Raw genomic sequence first — 16,483 nt, 5'->3', positions numbered from 1 at the left:
TAATGTTGTCAGTTTTTTAAGAAATGTAAATCATGAAAAATTGTCTATACAGATCAACATTCATTACCTGTTAGCAATGTGCTCTTAATTTTCTTAAGGTTGCTTACCTTTTTTACTGTTGTTTTAGTTCCTCACATGGAAATGATGTTGCTGGTATGTTGAGGCTGTGATAGCTGGCGTTTGAATGCATGGCACATACTTCAGAGAGGAAAGCACTGTTGCAAGCATTGCTTTGCAAAAGTTATTTACTGCAACATTGCTTCGACATTTATTTTAATCTGTCGAGTGAATTTGGGCAACATGGTCAGAGCTGAAGTGTTTTGACTTCCAAGTTTTGAATGCTACAATGATTTGAATTCGTTCCTCTTTAGCTCCGTTTATTTTGCCCCCCAGTTACGTGCAGCTATATTTATGAGAGCGTGCACTGTTCCACTGTTTGCACATCAGCAAAATAATAAAACTTGAGACCACATTTGTCTGACGGTGTCTATTTTTATGCATGCAACATTGGGCCAGCTGTGTCCTTGCTCATTTTCCTGAACAGCAACTTCTGGGAAGTTGGTGCATTTAATCGCGCAGTACGCTGGAATGAAATGGACTTTTTTATGCCACTTTGTTGTATTGTGCTGCATGTGCATTGTGAACATCAACCAGCTATCTCAAAATGCCATTACGGTTAAATACTAATGCTCCTTTATAGATTTCACATTATTTTGTAACAAAAATTTACTTGACTGCCACTATGAATTTTAAATGCCCACAATTTAATGTGTTCATGTTATGTCATATGCACGAAATCTGTTCATTTGTATACATTTCTTGTTATCCGTTGCATTGGGCAAAAAAAAATTTCCTTCCAACCACTCAGTGCAATGCAGCCCCAGAGTTTGTCACTAGCTGGGATCTGTGTTGCCTACCAGTTTTTGAAAAATGCCTTATGCCAAAGTAAAAACTGCTCTATCCTACACAACATTTCTATTACCCCACGTTCTACCCTACACCTAAAAATATCTAGTTAGAATGATAACATGCAGACTACTTAAAAATATCTCGTTACAATGATAACATGCAGACTACTTGAGTGGTTTAAAATTAAGTGGTTTTAAAGGAACACAAGACAGCTGATGGGAGGAAAAAGTGTTCTGGTATTTGAATGAAAAAATCAACTACAGTTAGGGTAAAGACCAAAAAATATGCAAGGATACGTTTTACGAAAAATCAAGAGGAAGCTCTTTGCTCTTTGTAGGGAGGGTCGGGTTGCCTCTGAATACATAGTTATAAATCGAGATAAAAGCTGAGAAAAATCTCTTCTTTGCTGTACATGCGTGGCAAAAGTGAGAGCATGTCTATCTTAAGGCAGCAGCCTTCATGAAGCCTTAAGTTTTAGCGACAACACAGAAAATATTAACAGGTCGGCAATATAACAAATTCGACAACTACAGGATTTGTGGTAAAAAAATATGTAGAAAGCAAAAATAATTTTGAAAACTAAGGTTAATCTGAGATAAAGCTCATAATGCTGGGGTGTGAATTTAAAATGTTTTTTTGATGATATCCTTAATTCATAAGAAAAAAATTGCGCTGTAATAGTAACACACTTGAACCTCATAGCAAAGTCATGCTTGCCACGAAAATACTTCGTTATATCCGAAAATTCGTTATAAATGTATATTTGTAGCACTGTACCTATAACAAAGCCATTTTTCACTAACTTCATTATAATCGATAATTAGTTATATCTGGGTTCGTCATATTGAGGTGTGAGTGTAAGAGTAATAAATCATGGGATTGGTGGAGCGGAAGTAAGGGCCCATTACTAAAGGGACGCTGTTTCTTCTATCTATTCACTGTCATCGAAAAAACTCTCATGAACCCTTGTGCATTTGCCTAAGATCGCTGGAAGGTGAAAACCATTTTCTTTCTCTTCTCCTCAGTCGATCGTATCGCCCGAGATTTCTGCAGCTAGCGTGGTTTCCATTGTCTCTGGTTTCAGAGGCATTACAAGCTTTCAACGCCTCCATTGGCGCCGGGGTTGACCCGACTATGGCCATCCGATGACATCATCATTTGACATCACATTGTGATGTGACAGTGACGTCACAATGACTTCATAATGACAAATTCCGCCGATACGGATGCCAAGATAACATTATGAGGTGATGTTTTTTCGCGACACTCGCGTTGGCACATACAATCACTTTCTGTGTATGATGAGGCATGTAAGGCTTTCGCCTTGATAATTAAAGCCGACCACCCTCAGGAAATTTAAAAGCTCCTCCATGCAGCAAATGAATGGGAGACAACAGAGAGGGTAAAAGCCATCCACGAGAAAAAATGACTATGCTATCTCAAGGACATGTGACGTATTATCTTTTGTCTGTGCAATGTGGTATATGTTAATTAAAACAATTTCAATTTTATTTAAGGAAAGATTTAGCTTTCGCATCTTTTTGGGAATGTAACCCTTGGATATGTCACGCGGATCTTCTATATCTTTCACTGGCCACTGACGAGCAGATTGTCGAGGTGCCCCTACTTATAAGAAAATCATATTACTAACGTGGGAGCCCTGCACATTCGCGTGCTTCTTGCGGGACATTAGTAAATGTTATTCCATCTATTGCCACCCTATTACTTCATGCTTGCCAAAAAAGTCTGAAATTACTCTGCACTTGGGAACCCTGGCAGGAATCTATCAGTGTGTTGTGTCTTTTATTTATTTATTTACTTGAACATACTGCTAGCTTCACATTTGAGACTGTTGCAGGAGAGTTGGTAGAATACATATACAAAAGAACCCAGTTCAAGTAGTTGCTACATTAGTTGGGCTGAACCTGGTGATATACATGCTCTCTACATATTGGTTGTACAAACTACAAAAATGAGAACAGTAATAAAGGGCCTATTACAAGGCATATTCAAAAGAATATAGTTGAAGTAGGCAAGCACATCAGTTAAACCGGACAGTGCATACGCTCTCTGCATTTATTGTGCAAGCACTTCAAGAATGAGAAGAACAGTAATAGATGACATGTTAGAAGGTTTATCACACGAAAAAAAAAAATGCAATAAAAAGGTTTGACGTTTACAGTAACATTGTGAAAATAAAAGTGACATTGTTCATAAGTTTTACAAAAGGAGGTCTTGAAGTAAAAATTGGCAAGGGGACCTCCTAGAGATATTTAATTGATTGAGTACAGGGCAGGCAAATGGCGAGCAAAAGAAAGGCATACCGAGAACTCTAAATTGAAAAAAAAAGGGGGGGAGTAACAAAAAAATTGAAAAGTTTGAGACTGGAAACTCCATTTGAATACATGAAATACATCAATAGTACCATAAGCAAAAAACAAATACATAATAAAACAATGGTTCATAATAAAACATGGTTCATGAGAAAAAAAATAGTAAGTGTAGAAAAATTGAACACTCAGTACACTGGGGATGAGTGTCGGCAAGTATTGACGAAATCATGAATAGCGAGGAATCGGCCGTGGAGACCCCTCGTGCTAGCACAAGCTGGAATCGGTTCTTCGTATTTAGTGGATCTGTGGCACACACCCACTGACGACAGTTTCTCCGCACTCTGAGATCACCACATTTTTCCACCTAGCCACAGCTTTTATTACAGTAAAAAGAAAATCAGTCATTGTAACGCAATACCGAATTGGCATCTGTTGGAGCTCATACACGTTGGCCGATTGGTAAACATCTTTTCTTCCGGTGCCAATCTAGTATACAGTGGCCTGATGGAATTAACTTGGATTGTGCTGACTTCGAGCGTGCACAATGACTAGTCATCCGTGACAATGTCAACCTCAAGACTTCGTCTAGAGCAAGGAGGTCCTAAAACCTCCTTGATCTAGAGAGGTAGCTGGTATGGTGCTGTACCTCAGTGTGGGAATTGCAACGCCATACTACACAGTGCACAGTTAAACAAAAATATTTAAGCGCATACTATTCTGACCTTTTGGGATCAGGTGGGTCGGTCTGCATATGCTGCAAAATGTGCCAGCACCATTAAGTGCAAGCCTGTTGCGAAATCAGATTGTATGTTTTTCAAAGGAGCCCTGCAAAACTTCATCAGCACGGTCAGAAAACGCTGCAGGTTGGTAAAGCCAAACGTAGCACATGTCCTGGAATTCACGAAATCGTTAGCTCTTTTTTCTGCAAATGATGTCATACCCAAGCGACCACGCCTTGTCCCCAAATTATTGACCGTTGCCTGATTTTAACACTTGACGAATTCTAAACATTTTTGCGGTGGTCGTTTCGTGAGGCAATTAATAAACTTTATTGATGGAGTTATTTAGTGAGAGCTTGGAGAAGTGAGCACCTTTCATGAAAAAAAAAAATGTACTAATGACCGGAACTGCGCATACTCCGTGAATATTGATGCCAACGTGGCTAATTGTGTGATTGCACTGGTTAATTTTCATCTGAACGAAGTCTAGGTCTTCGACTGACAATGCAGGCTGGCATAGTTAAGGTCACGGTGGTAGAATATATCTATACTAGCACCGTGCTCATGAGCGATTCATCGGGTCATGAAAAACCAATTTAATCGATAATTTGCGACCCCCTTTTCTCGTTCTCTTGTTATTTCTATGCTCGAAGTAGCCACAACTGTGTATTGAACCCACTAGCCCAGCAACGTGTACCACTTAAACAGCTGTGTAACGCTTTCATGCGTATGATTCGTAATCCTATTTCCTGCTTAGGGGTCATTCAGAACGTTGCTGCTTGGCACCTGTCCAGCCAGTGGGGAGGATTAACCTTCATGTCCAGGTTTGCACGGAGCGCTGCCTCTGCTAACAAAGTTTTTCTTTTGATATGCGGTTGCTCTCATATGTCACGATTAACAGGCACGAAGGAAAATTATATCCGTGCCAAACATTAAGCTCAGCGGGTTCCATTCACAGAGCTGTTCGTACATAAGGCTACATTATCGGTTATTTTTCAGTAGATTACACTCGGATTTCAGAACACTGGGTCGCAATGGGTCAAACAGCTTCGTGGAACAGTAATATTTACGGTAGGCACCGTACACACAACGCAACATGCGCATCGGCGTGGCGTAAACCAAAGCACAGAACATCTAAACTCTACCAACCATGCTGGAACCGAAACTGGAACGACCTCCTGTTTTTTTTTTTTTTAAATCACAAGAAAGATTACTCAGTACCAAGACATACACATTATTCAATGTGCTCAATTAGACAGAAATTAATTCTGGATACAACTTACGAAGTCTTGGTCTTGCTTGACTCACACGTTTTAATTGTGTACAAACAGCTGGGCGCTTGTGTCTCATTGGACGGACTGCTCACGTGGTATGCATATTTGGCGCCATTTTTCACGGTCTTTCTGGTTTCTGGCGCGCAAATCTTCTGTTCGGCCCTTCCTGCGTGTCTGGACAAGCTCAGGCGGGAACAATGTTCGTCCTCAAACGAGGTAAGTGTCCGAGCAATTTGCTGACTGGCGTGGTCTAGAGTCTACAGTCCCAAGCCAGTGTGCCTGCCGGATCTGTGCAGCAAGCGAATTCACTCGCGCTTTTTGCCTGAATTTGCATACGCACATAAAGGTTGCCCTTCAGGCCAACACAATATGCTCGCAGGGGAAGACTATTACCGCGTACTTGAAAGTTTCTGTTCCACCTCGAAACAGGACTTCTCACACATACCGCCGTTTCTTTTGACTTCAGACAGTCGCAAGGAGCCCGTGTATTTCGATAAGATCACGTCAAGAATCCACAAGCTTTGCTATGGACTCAACATGGACTTTGTAGACCCCGTAAGTACGATAATCCAGAAGTTTAGTTTTCGCAGCTTACTGGTTTAAAGCCATTGCCGTGACTTTAAGTGTAACCTTTACGAGATGGGAGAATCAATTACATTACGCGCTTTATTGTACAGCTACCGAGTATTCCGAGGAGAGCGTGTGGTTTTGGTAGTTTGCGTCCGTGACGATAATTTAAACCGCCACTGTGGGGTTTATCACGCCCCTACTTACTGATTAGGAAAGGGTGCGATGATATGTTGCCTTGCAAGAAGTGCGTTCAAGGAGCTCTTGCGACTCGAGCTCTGGCTGTCTCGTCGAAGTGACTCATCGTCGAATTGTTTTCGTGTAACCGTCGTCGGGTCACCGTAACCACGGTCTCCAATAACTGGTCTCAAAACGACAAGGACAAGGGAACAGTAGTTTTAAGACTAACGTAAACACTTCAGTCAATGGGACTAAATTCAAAGCGTGCTAAATCGATGTATTCTCTTTTTCGTGGAATTAGTGAATTCTCCTTTCTTTCAGTCGTGCATTCTAATGTCTAGAGTAACAACTTGAGCAATCCAAATCTCGTATACCTATTAAGTTGCCGTTTATTATAACTGTGGGTTTACAATTTGTTATATTTCGCATGAATGCACTTGTAAGTAGCTTAGATGCTTATGCCAGCTTCAAAATGTCTGTTGATTGGTTTATAATGTTAGTAGTGCAACCTGCGCTGGTTTTACCAGTGTTTTAATCTAGATTGGCATTGTCCGTTTGAGTATCCATGGATCTGAACAGTCGAGGTTCATTTTTATTGCACGTATTTACACAGTCTTCGAACATCCAAACTCTCTAACTAGCATGTGTTTAAATTTAACACTGCAAGTGTAGATGAGACATTGATTTTTCGTCTGCAGTTCTGTTCATTAGTTCAACCTGTTAACCAACTTTATCAGTTAAATAGGATACTGTGTGTTATAGTGTTCATTTGAAAAAAAAAAAGCCAAATTTCAAAGCTCATTTTTCATTGTTGGACACAATAATTATGAGAACACACTGACAAGAATGCCAGGAAAAGTTTAGGGGATGTTATCAGTACTAACTATGCTATAAATGTGAAGAAAGTCAAGTGGACGAAAAGTTAACTTGCCGTGAACACAGACCGAACCTTCACTCTTCGAATCTTTCTTCATATTTATACCATATTTGCTACAAGTAACATTCTCTAGGCTTTTCTTGGCATGATTATCTATTAATGCGCATGAATAAGATTAATTCGAAGTTTGTTACAGGATGGCTTATCGTGCCACTTTTTTTTACAGTGGTCTGTCAAAATTTGTCAACAGCTCTGCAAATATTTCCAAGATTTTGTTACTTCTAAATAATATTGCTCATCTCTTTTCAGTGCTCTATTGCTCAGAAAGTCATAAATGGTTTGTACCCTGGAGTTACCACGGTTGAGCTGGATAATTTGGCAGCTGAAACTGCAGCCACCATGACCACAAAACACCCCGACTATGCCATTTTGGCTGCCCGTATTGCAGTTTCCAATCTGCACAAGGAGACCAAGAAAGTATTTAGTGGTAAGAAATTGTGTTTGTGAGTTATTGTTGGACATAGCATAGTCTATGAAAAGTTGCTTGCAGTATACTTGTACCATATTCAAATGTGCTAAATGGCTGATTGCACTTTGAAAAGCGTAGGAAACCTGCATTTATTTGTGCCTGATCTTCCATGGATTACAACATGCTATTTGCAAACTCCACAAGATATTCCAGGGTAATCCTTTTTAAAAACCTGTGCCGATTCTGGTTACGCGAGTCAATAATCTTAAGAGACCCTGCAATACTTTTTCAGGTAATTGTCAAATGACCTCACCATTGTAGTTCGTTGCTTCACAAACGGATTGCCTAATAAGTTCTTCTAATCTATCAAATACGAATGTAATAGTAGAAATTTGTTGCACAATTTTGCTCTCCTGTCCCGACGAGCGTGCTCAAATCTGTATGAGTGATGACAAAGGCCCAAGAAGCTACTTCAGTGTGCATCATGAGCACTTCTTTTTGTCTATGGATGCGTTGGCTCACTTCTAGTATGCTCATGAGTGTGCTAGTGCAGCTACTGTGTTCGTGTGGCTGTACCCTGTAGAGGATTCGGTAACCATGCAATGCTCAAATCAGCCAGTGGCCGTCTCCTCCCCTCCACCTATGTAGTCGATTCCTACAACAACGAAACTCGCTGAAACAAGAGTGAGAAATATCTGTCTTGGGAACGTAATTTAGATTCCCTGGTGCATGCAGTGCTGTAATATATGGTTCTGTATTCACAGGAGCCTTGACTGCTGGTCGTGTTTATGACCATGTTCGAAAAATGTGACAGGGCTCATTTAAGAGGACTCCAAAGTTCAAAGATATTGTTGTGGCTCGGGGTGCTGAGTCGTATCCCACCGCTGCCACCAGTTGTTGTGGATCCCACCGCTGCCACCAGTTGTTACAGGTCAAAAGGAAGGTCGCTGGAGGACACGAAAACAAAACAGGTTTATGGCACTATTTACACTTATTTACAGCATGGTAGGTTAGGAGTTCACAAACCACGAACGTGGTGGTTGAACCGTTACATGGTTCAGAGCGACGTCCTGCACTCTGCGGCGTCGTTATAAGCCCTGTCGGGCTCCTCCTTCTTGAGGGGAAGACCAATCACACACACACAACAGACGAGGGGTACGAGCATCCACGGCCCACGTGAACATCCAATATTGAGTCGTGATCACTGCACTGCAAGGTGGCGCCAGAGGGGCTCTTCCTCGTCGTGTGTGTGTCGCTGGTCGAGGGGTCCCACACTCCTGACAGCAGACATCAAACGGTCCGCCGATTTGTCCGCTCAATTAGCAGGGCAATTTGTGGCGGCGGCCGCGGTTTTTTTTTAAAGAAGATGCTGTCTTTGTTGTCCTCTCTGGAACCGCTTACGGCGTCGTGGCGACACGACGTCTCATCCTCCGGCCAGCAGGGACAATACCTGGTGGGCATAGGCAGCCGGCCAGTCGGCTACTTGTTTGAGGATTAAAAGAGCGCCGCTCCCCCGTCAGCTCTCGACGCTGGTTCCAAGAAAACTGGGGTTCCAGGCGTGGAAACGCTGCCCGGCTACGCTTCTCAGCGACAGCATGGCGCCTACTGATGGCGGTCATAACAATATAAAGCACTCAAGTTGCTGACATGATGAAGTGAAATAGTTTTCGCCATAGTCTTTTGATATCATTTAGACCAAAAAAGTTAATCTGAAAGTAGTGAAGTTCATTAGCACACCTTTCATGTGCAATGAACTGTATTTTATATTATGTATCCACCCGAAGTTCAATTGTTGAATGCCAACAGGAGCACTTGATCAGGCCTTCCTAGCCTTTGCACGTGCCCTTCCTTTCTGTAATCGAAACAAATAAACTTCAACCTGCATTGCAGAGGTTGTGGAAGATCTCTACAACATGGTGAATGAGCGCACACGGTTGAGGTCGCCCATGATCAGTGACAGCGTGTACAAGATTGTCATGGACAACGCTGAAGTGAGTATGAGTATGCATAAGCCGAAATTCGGACATTCATTGAGTATTACGTATGTACTCTACTGACTGGGCTCCTCTGACATGGTTCTGCTTATTTGTTTGCAGGTCTTTAATTCTGCCATCATATATGACAGAGATTTTAATTACAACTACTTTGGATTCAAGGTGAGTCAAAAGTGGCCTATAACTTTCTCATTCGATTCACAATAATGCCAAATGCACTACTATATGCAGAGTGTTGATAATGAGGTCACCCACCATGATGCTATAGTGGTTCTGGCATTATATTCCATCTATGGTAGCCACATTCCCTGGGGCAAGAATCCGATGAAAAAGCCTGAATACTTGAGATTCACGTGTATGTCAAAGTACACCAGCTGGCAGAAAATGGGCTTAGATTTTGCAGTTATGGCCCTTAAAAACCTGGCAATTAATGCTTTATCTTAATGTCGCAATGTGTTTTCGTGCCATTAACATGGCTTCCGTGTGAATTTAAGCCCTGTGGACCCTCGATTTAATGCAGTGATGAGCATGCTAGAATTATGTTGTTCAATTGGGAACGTTGTAAAATTGAAAAGAAATTTGTTGTTTCTTCAAAATCTAAAATTGTAATGTGGCATTGCCTAAAAGCTACTGTGGCATTTTTTTTTTGTCACTAATGTACGCCTGTGCGTGTGAAGAGTCCGCGAAGGTGAACACTCGTATGTCCAGGCAATAAAAATGAGGTAGATGGTCGTGTAAAACTATTACAAGGTTCCAACATTCCAACTAAATCACTCTGAAAAATATGAAATCTTTAAGGTAACACAGTTCTATCACTTCAGACTTTTGCTATGGGTTAAGCAAAATAAGCCCCAATGTCTTCTGAATACACCTGGAAGCACTAATTAATGCGTCAGAAACGTCGAAAAATCCGAACACTTAGGACAAATTATGGTAAAAAAAATGTTCAATATCAGATACCTACAATGCTAAATCGTCTACGAGGTCTTGTATATTACAATTCCATGCAGTCTAACACCATAATCAAAACCATCCTAAGGCATCATGATATTGAGGACGCTACCTAAAGTTTGTTTGATCTCTAATATCTTGTTTATAAATTTGCAATATGCTACGAGGATCTCGTGTTGTATTTTCACGTTGTGTAACAATGTTCTGTAGAAATGTTTCTTTGTGGTGAATTTCTTTTGTGTTTAATTCACCCTGCTTAATAAGACTATGCTTATGCTTGTTGTATTTTTGGGTAATAAAATATCCAAAATATTTCTTAAATATGAAGATGCTCAGTGGCCTGCATGCCAAACCGTATTTAGGAGGAAAGGTCCTTTGTCAGGCCGTATAGTCTTTAGTCTCTGCTCCCGCTCCTGTAAGTTTTTTCAGGGCAAGTAAAAATTTTAATTCAATTCAAATGAAAGCCGAGGAAAATGAATGCAGTTAGTGGGCAAACAGGTGGAGCAAGAAAGTTCTAAGGAAACAATCATTGCCATCTGTTGTATAAGTAGTTAAATAACGAAAGCAACTACCGTGTTCCTGTGAGAATATTTCCAGGGTCAACAGACCATTGTCACCCGTAGCGCCATTTGATGTGTAAAAACGTTACTGATAGTCAAGTCCGTTGTTCTTTGCACGACATAGTGTGCAGTCTCGTCAAAATAAAACTTTCGTATTGACTTTGGCAGCTCAATGTTCTAAAGGGGCCATGACATGGTCGCCCACCGCATTGCAGTTTTCAGTGAAATATACAACTAAAGGGTCCATTGTACATGTGCATGTATGAAAAATAGAGTGAAAAGTAATACTTCACCGCAGAATGAGCCCTAGAAGTCGCAGGCTATAAACCTCACCCACAGTCGGCGACCGCTATTTTGCCTTGGTGTGTGGGATGTCAAGTGCTTCACAGAGTGTAGCCATTGTCTGCTACCTGAGTTCGAGCTGCTGCGGACCATTGAATTTTCAATGCCAAACTGAAGAAAGCTGTAATAGCTCCACTGCACGTGTAGTTGACCATGAAACTATCGTTAGCTGGAATGCAGGTGCCTGCAATACAAACGGCTTGTTGCATCACTGCTCGCGAGTGCATCAAGGCTGTCCAGACTCTCGGGCCGCTCACATGTTTATAAAAATGCTCGTTAATTTTATAAATTAAGTTCTCGGCCAAATGCACTGAAATTTCACGAGTTTATTGGTGAACACCCAAGGGAAGGTTTAACCCACATAACTTAGATTATGAGCGAAAATTGGGTGTCATGGCCCCTTTAACATGATAGTGTTACTGCCCATGTCCGAAGAAAAGCCGTCTGCTGAATCCAAAGAAACTGCATTAAATTGAGTTCAGTGCCATGAAAACTTTGTTAGTTCAAAATAGTGACAACACTTAACCCCATGGGTACATAGCAGTGAATGGAATTTTTTTTTTTATTTATGATATCTGAAAATTCTGAAACTGTACTAACATTTAGTGAACTTCGTAATATTTATCTGCTATTGCATTTTGTCCTATTTGATGCTGTTTTTCCTCAATGAAAATGGCCAAGACGGGTAGATCAGGAAAAGATATCTTTTTCAAAAGCATTTTCTGATTCTCTTTTTTTTTATTATTTTTCAGACATTGGAAAGATCTTATCTGTTGAAAATCAATGGAAAAGGTGGGTGCACCTACAGATATGTAGTCTCTTACATTTTGCCTACAAAATAATGAATTTACTAAATATTTAAACTGCATTCACTATCATAGCTGTATAAGCGTACCAGGCAATGAAGCTTGCTAAACGATACGTGGAAAGACTGGCACGCTGATTTATGGCAACGGCCAGACCTGGCACAAAGGTTGTGATCCACTTTTCTAGGATGGCTAACTACCTTCTAAATGGCGTTAGTCTGTAGCAGTTTATAATATGTCAAGAGCTTATGTGAAACCCAGTGCATCATGTTGATAGATGTTTGTAAGCCGCAATTTCTTCGTCCTCTTTTGTTTCAGTTGTCGAACGCCCTCAGCACATGTTGATGCGAGTGTCTATCGGAATTCACGGCACCGACTTGGAAGCTGTTCTCAACACATACAACCTCATGTCAGAGAAATGGTTCACACATGCCTCGCCGACATTGTTCAACTCTGGCACCCCGAGGCCACAGCTTTCGAGGTACAGCTCATCGTGTCTTGCTGTGCAGAAAAATTGCTTCTTCAGCATTCTGTGATTTCTGCATTGTTTTTGGTGCTGCCACTTGTTTTCTTTGGGGGTTTGTCAATCATGTGATTTGCAGCTATTTTACGCGTGAATGTTGTTTACTGACTGTTGTCATATTCTGCCAGCTTGTCTTGTTCAGTCTGGGAACACTTGTGGTGTATGAGGCGCTCACAGACTGAGTAGCTACAAAGTGGAAGGGGCAGGACCTGAATAGTATTTACCCTGCAATGTGCCGGCTGTGGGGCACAGCTGTTTCTTGCTGCAGATGAAGGAAGACAGCATAGAGGGCATCTATGACACCCTCAAGCAGTGCGCGCTCATTTCCAAGTCTGCTGGTGGCATAGGTGTCAACGTGCACTGCATCCGAGCCTCGGGGACCTACATTGCGGGAGTGAGTGTTGCAGCCCTCGTTACGCAGCAGCAGGTCGCAAATCCCGCTCGCTACAATTTGCCATGGTTCTTGTTTTGCAGACCAATGGCACATCCAATGGACTTGTACCCATGCTGCGGGTTTACAACAATACGGCTCGATATGTTGATCAAGGAGGAAATAAGGTTTGTGTGAAAAAAGTCTAGATACGAGAGTCATTTATAATAATGCTAATACGATTGTGCAATGCTTAGCTGTATTGCTGATGGAGAGGATAATGCAGACAGTAATGCATTTTGCTTTTCAAGATGGAAGGCTCTCAGAGAAGGGCTTAAAGCATTTTGGAATTGTGATGTCTTTATGTATAAGGTACAAACAAATTAAGTTCTTTTGGTGACACTGACAAGTGGAAGAGTGCTCCAAATGATTTGTTGTAAAAAAATGTTTCTTTGATGCAGTTTTCTTGAAAATGCACAAATCATGACATCGCAGAAAAGTTGCTCACTTTATTCCATATCCCAGCAGTTTTTACGTATCCAAAAAAATCTATGAGTAGCTTTGCAGTTCAATCAACTGCTGAATATTCTGACATGGCTTGAAAATTTGGACACTTTTGCAGCACCATTGCTAGTCCCATAGACTTCAGTATATAAATCTCCTAAGTTTTAAATGTTCAAGCTCGTTATCCAATCTTTCAGACATTCTGCCCACATTTTAGGTTCAAAATAGCGTTTCTAGGTGTGCTGCACATTACTAGGAATGATTGGCTTCATGCGGCGTGTTAGCAGAGACTTTCATGAAATGGCACATGGGGGAAAGCTGGACAAGTCATCTGCTTTTCGGTCACAACCTTTGTGTTCTGTGTTATTTTCACGAGAAAGCCAGAATTCTTTTCAAACTTTGCTGGTATTGGCGGCTCTCATCATGACAGGCAAATTTATAACTGGCGGATAGCATTTGGTGAAGCAAGGTTCGTTGGCACGTACCAATAGTGTTCACGAGAGCCTCAGAGCTTGCCAAAACGCCAGGTTAGTGTACCATGAATCTGACATGGCATATAATTGAAGCTCCCACCTCTGCCGTAACTATCATGTAGGTATGAGCAGAGTGCAAGCTGTTTCGTACTTGACTGTAGGAACTTGACTGCTTGAGTGGAACAAACAAGCAGGAATTTGTTTTTTCAAACTGCCCGATTTTTCAGGCGATTTTGTGGTCGCTAATGAGTCTTAAAAATCGCTCTACATAGGCTCATTGCCATGCAATGTTGACAGCTTTCACATTGTCTTCTAGAGTCATGGTAGTGTCAGTGGTGACGGGTCCGGCATATCAATGTCAGCTCTCGTATCAAATTCAAGTGTCTCATACTAACTTTCATACTTGCATAATGCCATCCTTTCATAGCTTCTGCAGACTTGGAACATGTCGTAAAGCAATCTTGACGCAGAAACACTAATCACCTCTTCAAGCAGTTGTACTTTGCTATTAATACTATTGGTGGTCAAGTCTTCATCTCAAACGCAGCTTTTATGTTTGTATTCAACAGAGGCCGGGAGCTTTTGCCATGTACCTGGAGCCCTGGCACGCAGACATCTTCGAGTTCCTTGAGCTGAAGAAGAACACGGGCAAAGAGGAAACTCGAGCTCGGGACTTGTTTTATGCTCTCTGGATCCCAGACCTGTTCATGAAGCGCGTGGAGGAAGATGGTGTCTGGTCGCTCATGTGTCCCCACGAATGCCCTGGGCTGCATGAAGTTCATAGTGAAGAGTTCGAAAAACTTTATATGCAGTGCGTACATTTTTCATTATTCAATACCTCAAAGGTTAAGGTAGAATCATTACTATGTCCCAGCTGTGATGGTCATATACTGACGGAAACGGAAATATAGAGAGGCCGATGTACTTATGTTGAGCGCACGTTAAAGAGCTCCAGGTGGTCGAAATTTCTGGAGCCCTTCTTCACAGCATGCCTCATAATCGTATTGTAGATTTTAGACTTGAAACCCCCACAATTACTAAGGCAGAAGCTTTACAAAAGGGTGAGAATGTCTTTGATGGTCTGCTTTTTAGAACCCGTGTAACATTTCGTTTATCCGAGTCACTTTGTCACAAAAGGCCCGAAAATAAGGAAGTTTATCGAAAAAAGGAACATTTGTTAGAGCATGTATGGCAGGCATGATTGAGTCATGGCAGGTAGCGTAGGTAAATAGCCAGATTTCGGAAGACTATATCTCTAGGTAGCTAGATTCTTGAAAGATGTGCAATCCTTGTACTCGTCTGGTAAGGCATTGTGCGTGGGCTTCGCAATGGATGATCAATGAAAAGTCAAGACCTGCAGTGTCAAGAGACGCTGCAGGTTGATGAGCCAATAGACATCACCAGTGTAGTGTAAATGACTCGTAATACGATGCTTCGTGAGACAGGTTGCCGAGATGAGGCATGCTGCTGAGAAACTTAGTGTGATTACGGTATATATATATATAAAAAAAGCCGCCCACATTTTCCCACGGAAGGAACTCGAGTAAATGCATGACAGAGTGGGGGAGGGGGGGGTTGCGTGAGTGTTGCATAATTGGGTATGGTTTGGGAATGCTTAATTGTTATTTCATCTTTATTATTCTTATTTATTGAATGAAGGTCCCCACCCCCACTGCTCATGCTTGGCTTGCCCGGTGGTGTCTTATTCTTTAATGGCTCCTGGAGCGACAGTTTTGCAAGTGTCTTCCAGAGCCAGCACAAAACGCGCATGCGCAGTGGAGGTGTGGACAGCGCCGACACCAAAGCGCGACATCGTGCTACGTTGAAATGCGCCGCATTTAAAAATTAAACAAATCCCACGTACCTTGAGAATCGATGTTGTGTGAAGCATGCGGATGGAAGGTGATCTTTTTTTTTTTTATTGATTGAGAAAGACGGTAAGAAGTGGCGCTAAATGTGTGTACAAATCCACGCACACACATATGTGAAACAGCTGCGTAGGTTTTATATGAGGAGTTGTTTGCTGTTGCATAATGGTGCCAACAGCAACATGGATATTAGCAACACCAGAAGCAGTAAGCTGATATGAAGCGCTGGTGTTCTTACTAGTACCTGCGAGGCTGGTAGCCCTCAATACTGCTACACAAATCAACTTCAGCGGATGGTGCCTAACTACAATTTATGTTAACCCGACATGACGGCTCTTTATAAAATTTGATAGTGTGCAGTACTGTAACCAGAATTGATGTTTCACAAACATTAGGGTCTATTTGCAAAGTATATTCAAGACCTGGAGTGTGCCTGCTGTAGAATACTTGATTGCCACGCAGAATGCAAGGGTTTGATTCCTGCTGAGACACTGACATTTATTCTTTGCATTCGTCCAATCAACGCTGCCTATGTCAGCTTTTTCCTAACACTCACAACTGTGTGTGTTCTCGCCGTTCCTGGGTAGATATAAAATGTCTATCACCTGTGGCACATACCTGCATACCAGTGGCACATACCTGCCCCCGGGTCGGAGGAGGAAGAATACCCTTTATTATAAGAAACCAGCAGCTTAGGTGGCCGGGCCTAAGCCTCCCATGAGGGAATGTCAAGGGCTTGCCTCGACGTACTCACGGGCGTGCTG

General features: G+C 41.8%; 1 protein-coding gene across 1 annotated transcript in view; it reads left to right on the top strand.

Moving 5' to 3' along the window:
- The first annotated feature begins 5,305 nt into the window (after positions 1-5,305).
- Positions 5,306-16,483, top strand: part of RnrL (Ribonucleoside diphosphate reductase large subunit) — a 28,690-nt gene continuing 17,512 nt past the window's right edge. Inside the window, exons 1-10 of the mRNA XM_037430081.2 lie at positions 5,306-5,451; positions 5,702-5,790; positions 7,169-7,346; positions 9,219-9,319; positions 9,425-9,484; positions 11,928-11,967; positions 12,300-12,462; positions 12,757-12,898; positions 12,979-13,062; positions 14,421-14,662. Coding sequence (XP_037285978.2) covers positions 5,433-5,451; positions 5,702-5,790; positions 7,169-7,346; positions 9,219-9,319; positions 9,425-9,484; positions 11,928-11,967; positions 12,300-12,462; positions 12,757-12,898; positions 12,979-13,062; positions 14,421-14,662 — 1,118 coding nt within the window. The 5' untranslated portion in view covers positions 5,306-5,432. The remainder of the gene's footprint in view (positions 5,452-5,701; positions 5,791-7,168; positions 7,347-9,218; positions 9,320-9,424; positions 9,485-11,927; positions 11,968-12,299; positions 12,463-12,756; positions 12,899-12,978; positions 13,063-14,420; positions 14,663-16,483) is intronic.

The sequence above is a fragment of the Rhipicephalus microplus genome, chromosome 2, assembly GCF_043290135.1.
Source record: "Rhipicephalus microplus isolate Deutch F79 chromosome 2, USDA_Rmic, whole genome shotgun sequence".
NCBI classification, from domain to species: Eukaryota; Metazoa; Arthropoda; class Arachnida; order Ixodida; family Ixodidae; genus Rhipicephalus; species Rhipicephalus microplus.
Note: the sequence above shows the minus strand (reverse complement) of the source record. Positions and strands in the feature narration are given on the sequence as shown.